Source organism: Lampetra fluviatilis, chromosome 3, assembly GCF_964198595.1.
Source record: "Lampetra fluviatilis chromosome 3, kcLamFluv1.1, whole genome shotgun sequence".
In the NCBI taxonomy this organism is placed as follows: Eukaryota; Metazoa; Chordata; class Hyperoartia; order Petromyzontiformes; family Petromyzontidae; genus Lampetra; species Lampetra fluviatilis.
The window spans coordinates 10,600,064-10,618,678 of NC_136277.1; the positions used below are offsets into that span (position 1 = coordinate 10,600,064).

Here is an 18,615-nt window from a genome sequence, read left to right on the forward strand (position 1 = left end):
CATCCCAGACCAATCTACGACTTGGGTCTGATTCATCAACAGTCTGCAAGCTATTTTTTTATTGACAAATTTTTTCAGTACATCCCTGAAAGCACTTATCAGTCAACCCCCCCAAAAAAACCTCCCAGTTTAAATCTACCCCACAATATTGTATTGAAGTACACAAGAGCATCGTGGGTCGATGTTGCTTTCTCCTGCAGCAGTGGCCAATAGGCAAGATTGAAAGCAATCAAATTTAACACCATCGTCCACAAAATATGGTGCTGCACACTTTAATCATTCGCCAGAAGTATTTAAGACATTCAAGCTACTCCTGAAGCCATTCCACCAGCTCACCTGCCTCGTTATGTACATATGGTGCTGACCAACTCTCAAGATAGGATTGCAGAAAACTATAGCATTTGAAAAACCATGAAAATGTTGCCATTTTATTAAATCCTTTAAATTAAGTTCACTTGCTTGCTTGCTTGCGCGCTTACGACCGTGCAAATCTTTCGGTCGTTTTTTAACCCACTTCCCGTGATCCAATCGAGCTGACATTTTGCACACAGACTCGTTGTGCGTGACAATTTATTTTCGTAAAATTTTTTTTCCAAAATGTTACACTTTTTAGGATAAAATAAATTATATTTAATTACCAATTGCTTAATGGTGGCAGGCAATCATCTGACCCATAGGTGGCAGCCATCTCAAGCCAGAGGACGAGAGGACTCTAGCCGCCACGCATATAAAGGATTTATAGTGAAAAACTTTTGTTTTTACGGGTTAATTTTTATTAAAGATCGGCACAGACTGCCTTTCCCAACAACACACGATTCAGACCCAAAACGTGCCTGTGAGCCACAGGTTACAAGCTGTGAAGCACCCACCGAATGTGTTGTCTTTGTATACATTTTTTTTTTACACATTGTTCCATCCTGCCATTTTCTGTGTTAAAAAGACTTAAGACTCTAAAACCAAGTCTCAGAACACCTTCAAACTTAATAGTCAAGATGTGTAGACAACAGTCCACAAATCTGCTCTCCTAGTGTTGGATTTGAATATTACGATTCTGAAACCAAGTCACAAGATTTCAGTACCAGATGGGGAAAAGGGTTCTGTGTTGGAAGTTTTTGTACAACGGTTGCTGGGTCAATAGTATTTTCAAATGCTTTTTACTGTAAATGGGTTTTCTGAAATAAATGAACTAATTTAACATTTTAAATCAATTTTGAACTGAATTACATAATTGCAGTCCTCGTCAATGTGCATTTTGCCCAAGTAAAATAAACAACTTAATGTTCCCTTGAGCCAATTCTCAAATCACACTGTAACATTCCCTAAAATACCAATTAACGCTCGAGTAGAAAATATTGAAATAAAAATTACGATCCAAAATATACATATACAGCCATTTGGGATACTTTACAGTATTCCTAATTAAAATCAGTTAAAATCCAAATACGTTTTCATTGCCTCTAATGAATCGGCCAATGAGAAACAAGATCCTGGACTGATTTGCGTACCCCAATTCATGCGCATGCATACTTATTTCCAGTTTGAAATCAAATACAACAAGCTCTATTAATTTGAGCAGGAATTCTAACCGGACGTGGCAATGTAGTGTACCATTTCTAATCAGCCTTAAACAAAAAAAACAGCCAAAAGCAGGCACACCCCCTCAGATCATTACGCTACATTTGCATTAGGAAATGTGCTCCCTTTGCTGCACACCAGCAGCTTTTGCAGCTAGGCGCAATGTACTCAAAACCCTGGCCACATACACAGCAGGCCAGATGGCTCGCATGGCAGCAATCTTCTGGTGCTATCACTAAAACATCTAAAAGTTGCGCGAAAGCCAGTCTCCCGAAGCCTCGTTTCACAACACTGTTTCTGGCGGCACAGAGTATCGAACAGTTTATGCAATTATTTAAGTCACATAGGTCAGGATTTGCCCCGATTCAGATTCCCGATGGGATTTATATTAGTGGATTGTGTAAATTTCAATGAAAACGTAGGAGCAGGTGGGATCAGCCTTAAACCCACGTGTGAAAAATGTCATGCAAATTATTTTCCCACAGACATGCACTGGCATTTATAGATGAAGATCCCCCATAGAGTCTTTATGCAAACTGTTAGGAAGCACCCATTAAGGCAGGCACGGGACACATTTACATAAAACAAACGCTCGTAAAATTGCACACAAGACATTTCCACGCAAATACACTCATACAATTACAAATACACGCAAAATTGTTCACATTACTTTAAAAAAAAAAACGTACAAAATACAATTCGGCCACAAACCGAGCGATGACATCAGGCAGCCAAATCATCCAAGGACTTGAATCAACGGTAGCCATGTTGCATTAGATTGTTTTCCTGGCAGATGATTGGATGGTGTAGTAGAAGTGATGACGTAATCCTAGAAACCACTGCCATGAGTCCATCTCTACGATCTCACTGGCACACCGAAGTTCAGAAAACCCCTGCCCATCGTGGGGGCAGAAATCCGTAAACTCAAGAGGCATATGGGCAAACTAGGATTTGGTTCACGGCTCATAATACGACACCCCCTACTTTTTTTATGTTACCCTACCTCAACTCAAACATTAAACAGGAAGTATTTTGAATGTAAAATCTGAAAATCTGAATACGACTTTTAAATGTATTGAATGGGAAAAAAAGGCAGTGTACAATACTGTACATGTATCGTGTGGTTGAACCACACTTTCTTACTGGAGTCTGGGCACACGTGACCTGGGGAATCGCGATGGGCCAATTGGGAGATAAGATGGAGACAAGATCGCGTGTCTATCGCAGGAGAATCATCGCGAGCAGCACAATTACGATGCATTACAGGAATCTCGAGGTCAACTGCGAATGGACCAGTCACTGGGGCACGACCGGCAAACTATACCTCAATAAATGTTGTGCAAAACCGCGATAGCCAAACCTGCGAGAGGGAAGGGTTTTGCTGGACTCTGTTTTTCACAAGACAACATTTTGGTCCATACTCTTTGGTTCTTTCGGTAAAGTCACGTAGGTAAAAAAAAGTAAATAAAATCACGACGTTTCGATTGCAACACAAGCAATCATCATCAGGTGTGAGACAGTCTCACGTCCCAGTCCCTGACGTCCACACTTATATAAACTCCTTAGCCCCAGCATTTCTCCCACTTTAGTAAAAATGTTCTAGCTGTGATTTTCACACCTGATGATGATTGCTTGTGTTGCAATCGAAACGTCGTGATTTAATTTACTTTTATTTTTATTCAATCTGTATTGAAATTTGTATTTTTTACCTACGTGACTTTACCGAAAGAACCAAAGATCCTTGCAGTCACGAAAACTTCAAATCTAGAATGAACATTTTGGTCCCTAAAGAAATCGCTGCCCGTCAGATTTTACAGTTTCTGTACTCAGGCGTCTGGTCTCTTGGAGATTCGTGTCAAGACACAGGTTAGTCTTCTGGATCAGAGTCTCAAGACCCTGAATCCTGGTTTATTGGTGCTGGGTCTCAAGACAAAGATAATGTAGCCCTGTTCTACTGGATCCAAGTCTCAAGACTCTGGTCCTAAAATCCAGTCTCCTGATGCCAAGTCTTATGACATTGATCCAGAAAAACCACCTCCCTTAAGTCATGTCTCGTCACCGATCTGGAAACGTGTATACTTGGAGGCAAGCATCAAGATGCCAACCGAAAAACCTGGAGCCCGAGTACAGAAAAACTACGCAAATCCTGCAAAGCAGTATTTTGCGTATGCACCGAAATTGCATGGTGTATAACTCAAGTGTGTCTGTGCGTGTTACCGCCACTCTGAAAAGATGGACACGAGTGATTAATATGAAATCCTGCTACATTAGATGCTTAGCTACCAGGAAAAAAGTCTCTGCAACATGACTGCTCTGACAGCATCGCTCTGTGCATTTCAGCCGGGTTGTGGCAACTTGTATATTGTTTTTAATGTTTTTTAGAGTAACGTGTGATTTTGCGTGTATCTGTTGGTGCGAGCGTGTGAGCGAGTGTGTAACCAATCGAGTGTCTTACTCTGTGGGGATGCCTTTGTGCGTGAGAGGTAATGTATTGTTTATGTCTGCATCTGTCATGTTCCGGCCTTAATAGGTAGTCTTTCAACAGTCTGTTGAAAGACTATACGTGCTACCTTTTTCTTTGTATATTTGCGACAGTGTATCTATATGGAATTGTGCACCTATGTTTGTGCGTTGGGTGTGTTTGTGTGTGGATGTTTGAGTATGTGATGTTGTGTCTCTCTGCTCGTATTTGAGTCTCTGCGTGTGTACTTGTGATAGTGTATGTGTGTGTGTGGACATGAGTAATCGAGAAAAGGAGCCCCGTAGAATCTCAGAAATGTTCATTATCCCCCTTGCGTAAATCCCACAGGGAATCGGAAATGAGACAAATCTTGGCTCGGTCGGTACTCGGGGCCCCTGGTTCCTGAGGGCCAAACATCAAGAAACTGACACAGTACATTATTCCTCTGAAACCAAGTCTCAAGACCTAACAAGTGGCCATATGTTTCCCAGTGTTGGAAATGAAACTGCTGGAAAAAAATCTTAGGCATTACTCTGTCATGCTACAACACTCCAGATAAGCGGTGGAGTGGTAGTTTTATACATTTAAAAAAAAATTCCGTATGGAATGTAAATATCATTTTTTTACATGCAAATCAAGTTGACTGCCACAGCTTAAAATTTCAATATAACTCACTCGCAGCGTGTCCTGAACATTCCTGCCGCCCCCCCCCTCTTCCCCCTCCCTCAATCGCCCCCCACTTAACCAGAAAACGTCTTCCCCCCCCCACTAATGTGAATACAAACCCTACAGGGAGAGTCACTAGCCCAGTGGACACAACCTGAGTATTCTCTCGCGGGTAACCGTTGGATATGCAATGGGTCCAATGGAAGAAAAAAAAATTGCATGATAAAAAAAAGTGATGCACACTTAGTAAAGGAGTGCTCATTGAGGAAAAGCTCACATTTGTAAGACCAAGGTTTTTGTACACGAGTACAACATTTTTATACAGTTCAAAGTAAGACTGCAGTTGAAACTTGAGGCTCTAATTCGTGCATTTCCCAAATATAATTCCTCAGATTTTGTTTGGCTAATTACAACCACATCAGGCAGTAGCCAAACATTTAACTTACGTAATCGGACCATAAAAAAATACAACATGCATAATGGTTTACGAGAGCCTATATGATAAAAACAAAACTGAGTTTCAAAATTGCTCATTATAATCCTGGAAACACTGTACTCATATCGTGTCAAAATTGGACAGTAAGTTATGCAAATATCTGGAGCACTGGCAATAGCAAAAAAATCTTACAAATCTTAGGCATTATTCAAACGTCATACATGTACCAGCTGCCAGCTCTTCTAGAAAGAGTAAATCCAGAACATACACTTGCTTGCAGATTCATTTCTGCAGTCACCTCAACAGATACAACCCTTATTAAAACAAACGAATGCTCAATGCAAGAAAAAAGTCTCAAGCAAGATTGAATTAAAATTAAACCTTTAAAAAGCAAGTCTGATTAAACGAATGCATACTTCCAAAACCGCTCATGTTCCCTTGCAAAAGTAGCAGCCAGTTGTTGCCCCAGGTGTTGGAAACAAAGCAATGGGAGTTGCCAACCGTGTGCACGCAGCACCAGCCATTGGCGACTTGTAGGTGCCCAATTCTCAGTTCGCGATTGCACGTTCGCATGGGTGCACGAAACCAACAACGTCAAGGTTCCACGTCGCTTGTACCTTGGACGTTAAGCTCCAGGCTCCCAGCGCTGTGCCTGCACGGCACCAATCTGCTCTGCTACCACCCGTGCCGTGCGCATGATGCTTGGCGCCGACCTGCAGCTTCACGCGCATGAGCGAGGGTGATGTTTCCTGGGTAGTCGAACTCAAATGCGCGTGCGTATGCGCGGTGGTTACGCTTGCCGTGCACCCTCGTTGCGGGCGGCCGCATGTACGGTGATGCTTGCCAAGTCCTCAAGAGCGTGCGTATGGCGTTGCCTGGCTTATGGCTCCATGATTAGACATTAACACCTACCGAGCGGTCAGCCACACACGGACCGCCTGGCTGGTGGTACATAGTCTGTTCTCATATAACGCGTGTTTTCATAATGCGAATTGGATATAACGCGATTAATGTATTAGGGAACATTTTTATAACGTGGATGCAAATTGGATATAACGCGATTGAGTGAACAGAGCTACATCACGCGAGTATGAATAAGCCGTCTATAAGGCTGTCTCGGTGTAGCATCACACAATGGTGGGATGCCGCTGGATGCTTCTAGACGCTACCCACGCGCCTCACACTTTGTTTGGCCTGCATACACATCTCGCATGTTATCACGGACTGTGCGTGCTTTAACCTGTATTATAACGGGATTTTTCCATAACGCGATGTACTTCAGAAACGCAACTACCACGTTATAACAGAACAGACTAATGTGTGGCATGCTGCCGCCCTCACTTGAATGCGCACGGTAATTCGCCAAGAGCTCGACTTCACACCAGTGTGCACGCGCATTGACATCTGGTGCTCGCTCAGGTCTATGCAAGCAGAAGTCAACAATGGCTAGATTCATAAGGATTCGCACAATGGGCTGCACTGTCATTGCAACCAATTCTTACAAGCATGCTTTGATGCGTGCATCTTGTAGGTAATAGATCCTAACTGATGATTCATTGCGTGCCCAATACTCACTAATCACTCCGCTCCCAGGTGTTTGGCTGCTACTGGGAGCTCGCCAATTCACACAATTCAGCTCAATGCGAGCAAAAGAGCAGCAACCGTCAGGCAAGCAGCTCTGCACATGCGCACACACACACACACGTGTGTGTGCATGAACATTAACAGTCTCATCACTCAGCTGCGTTCATGTACAGAGCGACTTTGCTGGGCGCTCGGCTGCACACGAGGCATGCACCGCTGACTCGCACGCCAGCAAGAGCAGCAGCACTTCGCCGGGCACTGAGCGCCAGGAAAGCATGTGTCAATCAACAGACTAATTGCTCAGCTGCAGGGCTTCATTTCTGACAGATCGGTCCAGGTCAGTGAAACTGGGAAAATATTCTCATACTCGCTACAGCTGTGGCTCTCATCACATGTCTACTCCTCTGGTCAATTACAATTGTGCAATTCATAATGAATTACAACCGCAATGTTAATTGTAAGTGAAATTTCAGTCAACAATGATGCTGGGTTTGTGATTAAGATGAGCCCCAGATATGCTCCAGTCTATCGGCAATCCTGGAAATAATTTGGCAAGAAATTAAGCCCTGTTCAGTCTTGCGCACGTGCATAGTGTAGCACTCATCAGACGACCGGGCTCGATACACTGATGAGCGCGTTTGAGTAGCAGCAACACGTGCTGGGCATCGCCAGCCTCTGCACACGAGCGGCATTTGCAGCAACGGCGGACTGACTGGCTGTCATCACGCTAACCGTGCGTAGGCCGACTCTATCTCTTTCTCTCTCTCTCTCTGGGTGGCCTTCCTCGCATTTGCAGCACCGCCCCACTCAGCTCTGCGCGCCCTCGTCCTCCTCGTCGGGCTCCAGTTTGATGACGGCGAGGGGTGGAGGCGAGCGCTCTACGAGGTCCTCTCGGGCATCACTTGCGGGAAGCGGAGCGACAGAGTCGTCTTCCAAAGCAGACTTGTCATCCATGAGAATCCCCGACAGGTCAGAGCACTTGAGCACACTGTGCGGGGGAAAAGAAACGTTCTTTCAAGTCACAGGGGTGCACAACTCTGCGTGAGTAGGTGCCGCGGGGGCGAGATGTTAACTGCCTCGCTTTCTATGCAGGAATTCATCTTCTTGGTTCTTTCGGTAAAGTCACGTAGAAGGGAAATAATAAAATAATAAAACATGAGAAAATAATTCTCACGACAGCAGTTAATGAACGAGGTATTTAACGATCTTACACAAAACATACACGGGTAAAAAATAGTGCAAGTGTAATGTGAAAAGTAACAAACACACTCAAATCTAAAAAGACAGTGCAAACATGAAGGAGCAAGAGTTAGGTACAGGTGCATGTGTCCTGACTGTACTTGTCACTGTGTGGTACCGGGACTTGCGAAGTCACGGCCGGTGATGTCATTGCGGGCAGCCTGGGTTGCGGGCTGCAGCACCAACACTAGCGGTGGTTGGGTGAGCGCTGGTTCGCGCAGAGGCACCGCGAGCATTGTGCGGTTCCGGCTCCCAGTGAGGGAGCGAGAGCGAGCGTCAGCCAGCCAGGGTTACTCTGGGGCATGATACTCTGGCTGACCTGTTGTCACGTGACCGGACAATACTGGAGGGGGGCCAACGGTGGACGGGGGCCGAGGGGTGGTCACGTGGTCCCGGAGAGCTCTCGGGAACATTCGAGAAGGAGCTCTCGGAGCCTGGAAGGTGGGCGGGGCTAGGGGCGGAGCCAGCCCCAGCTCGGGAGCATATAACGAGAGCTCCGTTAGGAGCTCGGGGTTCTTCAAGTGTTGGTGTTCGAAGATCCACGTCGGGGAGAAGAAGCCTCTAGCCACGCGGTCCGGGACCCAGCTTGTGGTCCGGACCGGGATAGCAAACCGTGTCTAGTTCTGCCGTAGCGTGGTTAGATGGGCATTCGAGACCCGAGCGTAGGTTGTGTTATGTTCGTGCTGTTGTGTGAATAAATAGTGTTTGCTCCCAAGATAACGTCTGCGACTCAGTTGGACTCACTACACATGTAAGCTCTGTGTTTTGTTTTAATAGGAAAGTAGAGGGGGAGCGTCACGGCAGGGCACCAAGTTGGGGATGAGCAGCAAGCGTATTCCAGATACGTGCAGCATCAATACGGAGAGACTTTTGAGCAAGCAAAGTTTGAGCAAATGGAATTTTAAGTTGGAATAAAAGAGGTGCTTCTGAGGGCTATGGGAGGGAGTCAGAGAAACTATGTGGTTCTTTAGGTTATTGGCAGATTTGTTTTAAAGGACCTTTAGCATGAAAACAGCTCTCTCCAGATATCCAGAGAGGACAGATATGAGTTAATGTACAGATTACAAAGATTAGTTATTTCAGCAGAGTCAAGGGCAAAACTGAGAATGGAATGGTATAATGGAATCGGCGCCACAGTGGTGAGATGCTTACTCCCTCGCCTGGTATGAAGGAGGTTGTGGGTTTGATTCCGACCCCGAAGCCGATATATTTGGAGTTTGAATGTTCTCCCCATGGCCACATGGATTGATCTCTGGGTCCTCCGGTTTTCCCTCCACATTTTGAAATGTGTTCATTTGGCTGATAAAAAAAGAGTATTTGGCTGCTATAAATTTCCACATAAGCCACTTTTGTTGAGCTATCATTTGTGGCCAGATTGCTTTTGAAAAAGATGTACAGTAGAACTTCGGAGATCGAACGCACCAGAACTCGAACAAATCGGTGTTCGAACGATATTTCCGAACATTTTTTGCCCCGGAAACCGAACGAAATTCGGAGGTTGAACGGGCAATCGCGACTTGAAAGAACCTGTACGGCTGAGACACGCATGGCCAGCGTGCATGATGCTTGCCCAGACAAAGGCTTTACCGTATGAAAGGCAGAAACAAACCTCTTTAGATAAGTTTTTAGTCAGAAAGAGCTCAAGTGACTCACAGTTAGTGGCAGAAAAGAGGCACAAAAGAGAAAGAACCCCAGAAGGGCAGTTACCCGACATTATTATGGAAGAGGACTCCCCCCTTCCAAACAATAACACCACCTCCTCCTCACCACCTTCCACTCAAGCCATCAACTCTCCTTACTACAGGTAAAGTGAAGGTCAATGTTCATTTATTTCATATATTTATTAATTTATTCCGTTTATTTATTGTGTTTTTAGTTTTTTTGTATGGTTTTATGCATGTAATTACTGTAAACTTCGTGCAAAAATGCTTTATAATGAGAGACTTCTTACGTCTGGAACCAATTAATGCCATTTACATTAATTCTTATGGGGAAAATTAATTCGGTGTTCGAACAAATCGGCGTTCGAATGGCCTTCTGGAACGAATTAAGTTCGATCTCCGGGGTACCACTGTATAGCTCAGTGGGTCTTAGCTAGTAAAATAAAAATAGTTTTGCAATGGTTGATAGTTTGGAAATTATACATTTTAAGGTAGATTCAGAAGCTAGGCAGGAGATGGTGTCACAATGAATTATGGGTCAGATGGTGGATTTAACTACAGACAGAATCGAGGTGGAATACATCAAGTGATATAATTTGTGTGCCATACCAAGAAAGTTGTTGACAAACCTTACCAAAAAAGCTTAAAACTGGCACTGGATAAATTTCGATTTAAAGCTTTCGTGACTGCAGGGATTCATATTATTGGTTCTTTCGGTAAAGTCACATAGAAGGGAAATAATAAAATAATAAAAATAAAACATAATAAAATAAAATTCTCACGACGTTTAGGCCACAACGCAAGCAGCCGTCCTCAGGTGAAGAAACAGAGCTGTCGGAAAGACAGCGTCCTAATGATTGTTTAATTTTTATTATTCTATTAATTCCCTTCTACGTGACTTTACCGAAAGAACCAAGAATATGGCACTGGATATAGTCTACGATTCATAGCCTACGGGCATATTTACAAGAGTTGTTCAGTTTTTGTGTTGCACCTTCCTTTAAAGCTGGAACAGCAAAGGATGGGTATGGTGCAGCCAGTACCACAGCCAGCCATCTTTGTCTTCCAAGTGCTGACATTTACACACCACACCAGGTACTCTTTAAAAGACCAATTTAACCTAGGGGATCCCAAGAACCATTTGAGATGATCACCACTGATGTTAGCCGAGAGTGGGACTCAACCTCGGGCTGCTCGGTTCATGAAGCAGTGCATGAACCATGGCATTACCACTCCCCAAAATGTTTTTTTCTCTAGTCTTTAAAAGCCTGTTTGGAGCAGGTTCTGTTAGCGGGTGCCTAATGAAGGCCAACACGGCACACAAGGGGTGTGGATAGCCAACACCGCACTTGGCTGCCTTCGTCTTCACACTGTTGATGTTTTCACACCACACCAGACCAAGTCGACCTAGGGGAGGGCCCAGGATCCGTTCAGATATTCATCACCGATGGGAATTGAACTTAGTTCCCCGGATGCGTAACGCAGTGCACTAACCACGACACTAACACTCCCTACAAAGATCCTGCTTATAGCCTTAACAGACTTGGGGCAAGTGCTGTAAGCGAGCACCGATGAGGGCCAGAATGCCACACGAAGGGGTGGGTGACCTGCACCACGCCCGGGTGCCTTTGTCTCCCTAGTGGCCATATTAACACATTTCCCCAGATACTAATGTAAGGCTTAGTTGACCTAGCAGATGCCCATGACCGGTTCAGATAATCATCACCGATGACGGCCGGGAGTGGGAACGGAACTCGGGCCGCCGGATTCAACGTGCAGCACACTAACCACTACACCACCACTCCCACACAATACACACGTACAAACACACCTACACACAGCACCACCCACCACTGGCCGATCTTGTGCTGCTTGAGGTAGAAGTTGCGCGTGAAGGCCTTGCCGCACTCGCACTTGTAGGGCTTCTCTCCCGTGTGCGTGATGCGATGCGACTTGAGCGTGCTGTACTGCATGAAGCGCCGGCCGCACGCCTCGCACGCGTACGGCCGCTCGCCCGTGTGCACGCGCTGGTGTCGCCGCAGGCTCTTCCCGTGCACAAACGTCTTGCCACACTGCCAGCACACGAAGCGCCCGCCCGCCCACGGCTCGCCGCAGCTGTTGCCAAAGCCACCGCTGCTGGTGCCGTCGGCATTGCCGGTTGCGGTGCCGTCGCCATCATCGTCACCGCCACCTCCACCCCCCCCGACGGCTCGGCCCGCCAACGAGGAGCTATCGTCACCATCAATTGTGCGGCGCCGTTTTGGGGTCACTCCGTCCAGCTCGGGGCCATCCAGTTCGGGCGGCTCCAGCTCCTGCACGGATGCAGACTCCCACTTTATGTCGAGCTCCGCCGCGTCACCTGTGCACGAGACGGTGCGTGAATACGAGAGACGTGGAACAATACATTACAACTTAATTTGGAGCTTTCGTGACTGCAGGTTCTTTCGGTAAAGTCACGTATAAAGAGAAAATAATCAATTAAATTAAATACTAGCATACGACGTTTCGATTGCAACACAAGCAATCATCATCAGATATAAATGAAATAGAAACACAAATCTAGTATACTTAGAAATGTAATGTAATACAACAGAGAGTCGGATAACATAACAGTCAACACCCTACCTGGTTGATTACGTTCTTCCTGAGAATGCTAAATTTGTTTTATCTTTCTAGGGTCTTTTAATTTTCCACTTTGATCTTCACAGGCCAAGTTAAATCAAAGGTGTGCTTTCCAAAGAAGGTTCACTTTTTGTTACCTCCACCTCTCTCGTATCCACCTCTACCCCTCACAGCTCAACCCACACCACCACCCCGGCCCCACGCACCTGCTTCTGAAGGTGATGCCACCGCAGCCCGAGCCAGCAGCACCGGACGCCCAGCACCACGACCTCCAACACCACTACCACCACAACCGCCGTTATCTCCATTATCTCTTTTATCCACGTCATCACAACCATTGTCACCGCCGCTACTGCCAAGCGCAGGGTCCAGGGAGCTGAACTTGCGCGCCGAATTCAGGAACTCTTGGCTCAGGCTGTTGAGCATGGACACGATGGTGTCGAGCACGCCGCTGATGCAAGCACCGTTGGGTGGTGCTGGCTGCTGCTGCTGCTTGCTGCGCCCATCGCCGCCGTCGGCATCGCCTGCATGGCCGTGCGCTACCGACTCAATGATGCGGCGCAACACGGCGTAGCACGCGAACGGCAACTTCTCCTTGGCGGCCGTGAAGAGTTCTCCGCGTACGCCGAGAGGCTCGGCACATGCCAGCAAGTCGTCGTAGTCGCCGATGCCAAGCTCCCGCTCCATTGCCTTGGCGAAGGGCGCCTTCATGCCGTGCGAGCCGAGCCACGCGCCAAAGTCCCGGTACGGGCTCACGTAGCGCACGTACGCTGCTGTCGACATCCTGGCCTGGCAACCACCAGAAAAGGTGCAGGGGAGATTGGGTCGAACGATACCGAGTTACAGAGCAGGAATGCGAAGATTCATTGGATTAAGATTGACACAGTATACGTGGCCGTCATATATCCACTCTGACCAATTGCCGTCCACACAGAGTGCAGTATTTGTGATAGGTGCAACTATAATTTCCAATAGGTTCACAAATCACAAAGCTTTTCATGAAGAGTAAAGTATTCTTAATTTGGTATACATTCGCCGACTTCCAAAGCACAGGAAATCATGTCGAAAGCAATTTGCGCATTATTTTTGTCCTATTAATTTATTCGTGCACGCGTGGTATAATGATAATTTTCTATGGATGTGCACATATTCGAAATCCACGTATTTTCCTATACAATAGAACCTCATAACGACGGTGATGGGTTCCACGAAACCGGTCGTTAAGTGATTTGGTTGTTCAGCGAGTCTAGGAAATTCATGTTTAAAAGCTTAATTTGTTCCGATAGCATCGAAAGTTTACCTTTTTCACCCAAAAAAGTACTTTATAATATTTAAACAATGGATATTAATACATAAAGATACTAACAACATTATAAACACATAATATTAAAATAAACACGGTTAATCAATGCATTCATTATTATTTACTACAACAGCCTGTCGTTAACAGGGGAATGGTCCGTAAGCAAACACATTGGGCCCTATGGAGACCCGTCGTTAAGCGATTAGTCGTTAGCAGAGGTGGTCGTTAAGAGGGGTTCTACTCTACTATACATTACAATACACTACTATACACGACACTACGATACACTACACTATACACTACACATTGGGCTTTGGAGGCTCATCGTTAAGCGATTAGTTGTTGACAGGGGTGGTCGTTAAGAGAGGTGCTATTGTACCATTCCTTCACATCCCCTCTATCAATAGTTATTCCCATTGAAACTGCTTATTTTTAGAAAATTCACAGAGTGGGAGTACATGAAAGTTGACGTATAATTGATATTAAACTCACTATTCTTGGGTCTTTCGGTAAAGTCACGTAGATAGGTTCAAATAAACTAATAAAAAAGAACAGAATACAACGACGTTTCGATCGCAACGCAAGCGGCCGTCTTCAGGAAAATTCCTGCTGACCAGGATAACCGTTTGTCAGTTTCAATAAAGCATGTATACGCATATTCACATTATTTGGTTATGCTGTATCAACAACAAAACCTCAACATATTAATAAAGAACACAGTGGCCTGAAAATGAAAAATATATAATAGGTGATGTATTGGGTAATGGCCCTGCTTGATAAAATATCGAGTGGCCAGAGAGAATGAGTGGATAGAAGAAAGTTGGAGACTGCACTTGGTCACCATGCGGTCTGATGAGACTTAAACCTATAAACATATTGTTTGATATTCTTGGTTCTTTCGGTAAAGTCACGTAGAAGGGAAATAATAATATAATAAAAATATAAACCAAGAATATGAATCCCTGCAGTCACGAAAGCTTTAAATCAAAATATTGTTTGATGGCCAGTTTTTAAATTGGCATATAAATAGTTCCTAACAATAGCTACTGGGTAACAGATAATATTAAATATACACACACATACATAGAGACAATACTCAGGATGCAATGATGATTGAAATTGCGTGAAATTTTTTTAGGAGTTATACAAATAATATGAGCAAGTTGATGTATGGTTTCATTTACAGCCCTTTGTCAATTGATTGATGGATGAAGGCCTCCCCATGCTCTGTCAAGCATGGAAGTGTATTGACCACGATTAGAAATGCTGGATAGTATGAGTTTAAGGGTGGGCCCAAGACCAGTGCAGATATCACGAGCCAATGAAAGCCACTGATGTTGTCCGTGGCTGGGATTCAAACTGATGTAGCCAGGTCCATAGTGTGCGAACCACTGCGCCACTGCTTATCCATTAAAACATTTTATAGAGGCTAATGTAACGAATGATGAAGAACAAATAAGAGAAAACACCATTAAGGTGACAGCACAGTTGAAAAAGTGCAGAAAAAAGATACAGTACAGATGAGATCGGTAGTACAAACTAAACATTTTTTTACTGAAGAAAACTAACTCCAAATCACAATGCTACCAACGACAAGGTAGAGCGAATCATTATATACCCAGTACAGATGAAGTTAAGCAAGAGATCTTACATCTGGTATGTTCCTTAACTTCTGCACAGCTTACACCTGCCCTCCGAAGGTCTGCTCTTACAGGTACCTTACAATATGGCTTGAGGGTTTATTTAATTTGATCACCAAGAGAAATATCTGGTGGCACTCCCAATTCCCGCCTCAGTAACCTGTCCTCCATCCTGCACACGTGTCCCACCAGATACTGTAGGAGGTAGAGCAGTTGTTTAACATGTAGATGTTTTCATTCACCAGTCGACTGGCATTTACTATCAGGTGAGGTGTCGCTGTGGCCAGAGCTCTCGGCTCACAATGGGAAAAGGTTGCAAATTTAATTAAATCACGAGTTGACTCTATCTTGATTTGAAGCTTTCATGACTGCCGGAATCCATAGTATTTGGTTCTTTCGGTAGTCACGTAGGTATAAAACACATCACGACATTTCGGGCACAACACAAGCGTCATCAAGTGATGGACGCTTGTGTTGCGCCTGAAACGTCGTGATTTATTTTATTTTATACCTACGTGACTTAACCGAAAGAACCAACGAGTATGAGTTGACTCTACTTTGTGGTAAGTCGACAGCAGTTGTCCTAAAGTTCAGCTTCTGCCACGGTAATGTGGACTTTCCACTGCTGGCTCACGGTCGGAAGGGATGCTCATCACCCCATGCTCACTTTAACAAGGAGACACTTTATATAATGACTCTTTCTTCCCGTTCACAGGATCTCAGTCAAGTGTTTGTGACGATTGTAGTGTAATGTTTTGAGTCCCTTTGCTTACAAACAAACCACAGCTCAAGCAGCAGATCCTCACGTTCTGCTATAAGTGGGTTTCACCTAAGCCCCCTCTAAGTCGAATTTCCTCCAACATCCCCTATTGACTCAAGACGTTCGCGCATGGCTGACCCCTTTGTGCGTGGCGCCGTTAAGATAAAGGCTCACACGTGACCAAGTCTCGTGTTGGTGGAAAGTGGTCCGTCCGTGAGCTGCCCTTGGATAACTTCGGTTCGACTCCTGGCTATGCACAATGCGCAACATTATAGTGGCGAAGCTTTCGTGGCTGCAAGGATTCATACTCTTAGGTTTTTTCGGTAAAGTCACGTAGGTAAAAAATAATAATAAAATAATGATAAATGAAAATAACTAAATTAAATCACGACGTTTCGGAGGCAACACAAGTCTCCGTCTTCAGGTGGGACCATCACAGCCAAATTTACTGTACCTACGTGACTTTACCGAAAAAAACCTAAGAGTAGTATAGTGGCGAGTGGTATCTCAATCTTAATGCTGACCGGGCTATTCTTGGGAATCTGGTGCGTTCGGGAAACACGGGCAGGTGTGATGCTTACTCTTTGTTTTTTGTCGGTAAAGTCACGTAGGTTAAAAAAGGAAAACAAATAAATTAAATTACGACGTTTCGGAGGGAACACAAGCCCCCGTCTTCAGGTGGAACAGTCACAGCAAAATTACTATATGAAGTGATTTGTTTTCGTTTTCCTTTTTAAACCTACGTGACTTTACCGAAAAAAACAAAGAGTATGGATCATTGCAGTCACGAAAGCTTCAAATATAGGTGTGGTGCTGTCCACGTTAGCTGTAACAAACCTAAATAGGTGCTCGCTTACATCACGTGTCCCCTATAAGTATACTGAATCTGAACGGGGGCGGGGGGACTTTTGCGTTCATCTCTAAGCGGCACTGTGGAGAGAAAACTCAGGTAACCTACCACACCAAATCGCTAAACTAGCACCCAAAATTAATAATTGTTGACATCATAGGACAACGCAGATATCGAAAAATGCAGTTGTTAACGATCGCGGAGCTCTGTGTACAAACTAGAGTGTGTGTGCGTTTCGTCCACCTTCAAACGCGTGTGAAAGTCGCCTCTCACAGTGACGATCATAGCATCGTATTCTCCGATGAACCACACACACGCTTCAAACTCGCGTGGGAGGAATCGAGGGGGTTACCCAAGTAAAACACAAGGCACGATCCCACAAAGTGAGAAACATTCCATTGAAGGCACGCTTCCCAGAACCATATACTCTTTGGTTCTTTCGGTAAAGTCACGTAGATATAAAATATAAAATGAATTCAATCACGTTTCGATTGCAACACAAGCAATCATCATCAGGTTGTGAAAACTACAGCAAGAACATGTTTAGCTGTAGTTTTCACACCTGATGATGATTGCTCGTGTTGCAATCGAAACGTTGTGATTTAATTATATTTTATAACTACGCGACTTTACTGAATGAACCAAAGAGTATTGATCCCTGCATTCACGAAAACTTCAAATCTAGAACACCCAGAACCAGATCACCCAAAACGCGTCAGATATCGCCTTCAGGCGAAGCAGATACTCAACATGGACAGTGCTTGTGTGAACATTCACAAGATTTGAACATAGGATACCATTTTATTCTTGCGTACGTATGTTAAGGAGCTAGCCGCCAATGTCAAAGTCTGCTTGTATATACAGTACCGTACTTTATATATAACTTATTTCGTAAACAACCGTGGAAATGGGAGGTGCTTACCACGATAGGGCTTAATGAGAGAGTTCGCGTAGTTTTGTTATTCAATTGAAGGAACGCAGACTACAATGGTTTACGATATTGTCCACAGTTTGGGTTGCACTGTGGCTTAGCTTCGATTTTACACAGAGGGCACTCAAATGGACACATTGTGGGCGGTGCACCAAAATCAGCTGTTGTACCGTACGTCTATGCTCCCGCCCGCCCGCAACGCCACGATCAGCGGGGTGGTAAATGTGGTCATCTACCAGAGTCTACGGCTCTCATCCAGCAGTGGACAGAGACGAGAGAGTCCCACGTACCCCTCCACTCACCACCCCCTCACGCCTTGCGCTCACAATGGGGCCCTCACTACGACCACCACCACTACCACCACCACCCATTCAACCGCGACGCGGCGCTCACCTTTCGCTCGTCCGCCGCGCTGAATGTAATGTTCGTAGCTTCGAACGGTCTGCGAAAAGCAATGGACGGATTTGATTAAAACAAACAAACAAAAAAGCAAACAACCGATCTCCGGGGTGAGGGGGTGGTGATGGGATCCACGCTATGATCGATACACAGCAAGAAGGGGGGTGGTGGGGGTTGTTGCCACCGGGTCAACAACCGCGTCGTTCATTGGACGAGGGCGGGTTGACGCGTCACGCATCGTGCGCGAGTAGTAAGGCGCCTCGCGATTGGCCGGACGCTGCCCCGCCCTACCGCTGGGGGGGCATGGGGGTGGACCGCCCCCAAGGGCGCGAGGTGACTGCGGGTTGAACACGAGCGTCCGCGATGACGTCATCGCGTCGGCGGAACACCTGGTGACGTCGTCGCGCGCGTGTGCGTGCATTGTGACGTCGTCCCGCTGCTGCGTGCTGACGCCGCGTTGCTACAAAGCGGGGGGGGGGGGGGTGACG

The 18,615-nt window shown here is 45.4% G+C and overlaps 1 protein-coding gene across 1 annotated transcript; it reads right to left on the reverse strand.

Annotated features, from left to right (window-relative positions):
• Positions 1 to 5,049: 5,049 nt before the first annotated feature.
• Positions 5,050 to 18,266, reverse strand: LOC144949055 (uncharacterized). Its single transcript, XM_078878865.1, has 4 exons — positions 18,122 to 18,266; positions 12,451 to 13,033; positions 11,474 to 11,981; positions 5,050 to 7,710 (listed from the first exon to the last, which is right to left on the reverse strand). The coding sequence occupies exons 2-4, from the start codon at positions 13,025 to 13,027 to the stop codon at positions 7,530 to 7,532; spliced, it is 1,266 nt and encodes a 421-aa protein (XP_078734991.1). The 5' UTR covers positions 13,028 to 13,033; positions 18,122 to 18,266; the 3' UTR covers positions 5,050 to 7,529.
• Between the last annotated feature and the right edge of the window lie 349 nt (positions 18,267 to 18,615).

Excerpts from the sequence above, each read along its gene's own strand:
- LOC144949055 (XM_078878865.1), bottom strand. The coding sequence starts at position 13,027 with ATGTCGACAGCAGCGTACGTGCGCTACGTGAGCCCGTACCGGGACTTT. Across the intron at positions 11,982-12,450 it reads GGCATCACCTTCAGAAGCAG|GTGACGCGGCGGAGCTCGAC; the intron begins GTGCGTGGGGCC and ends TCTCGTGCACAG. Across the intron at positions 7,711-11,473 it reads CAGCACAAGATCGGCCAGTG|TGTGCTCAAGTGCTCTGACC; the intron begins GTGGGTGGTGCT and ends TCCCCCGCACAG.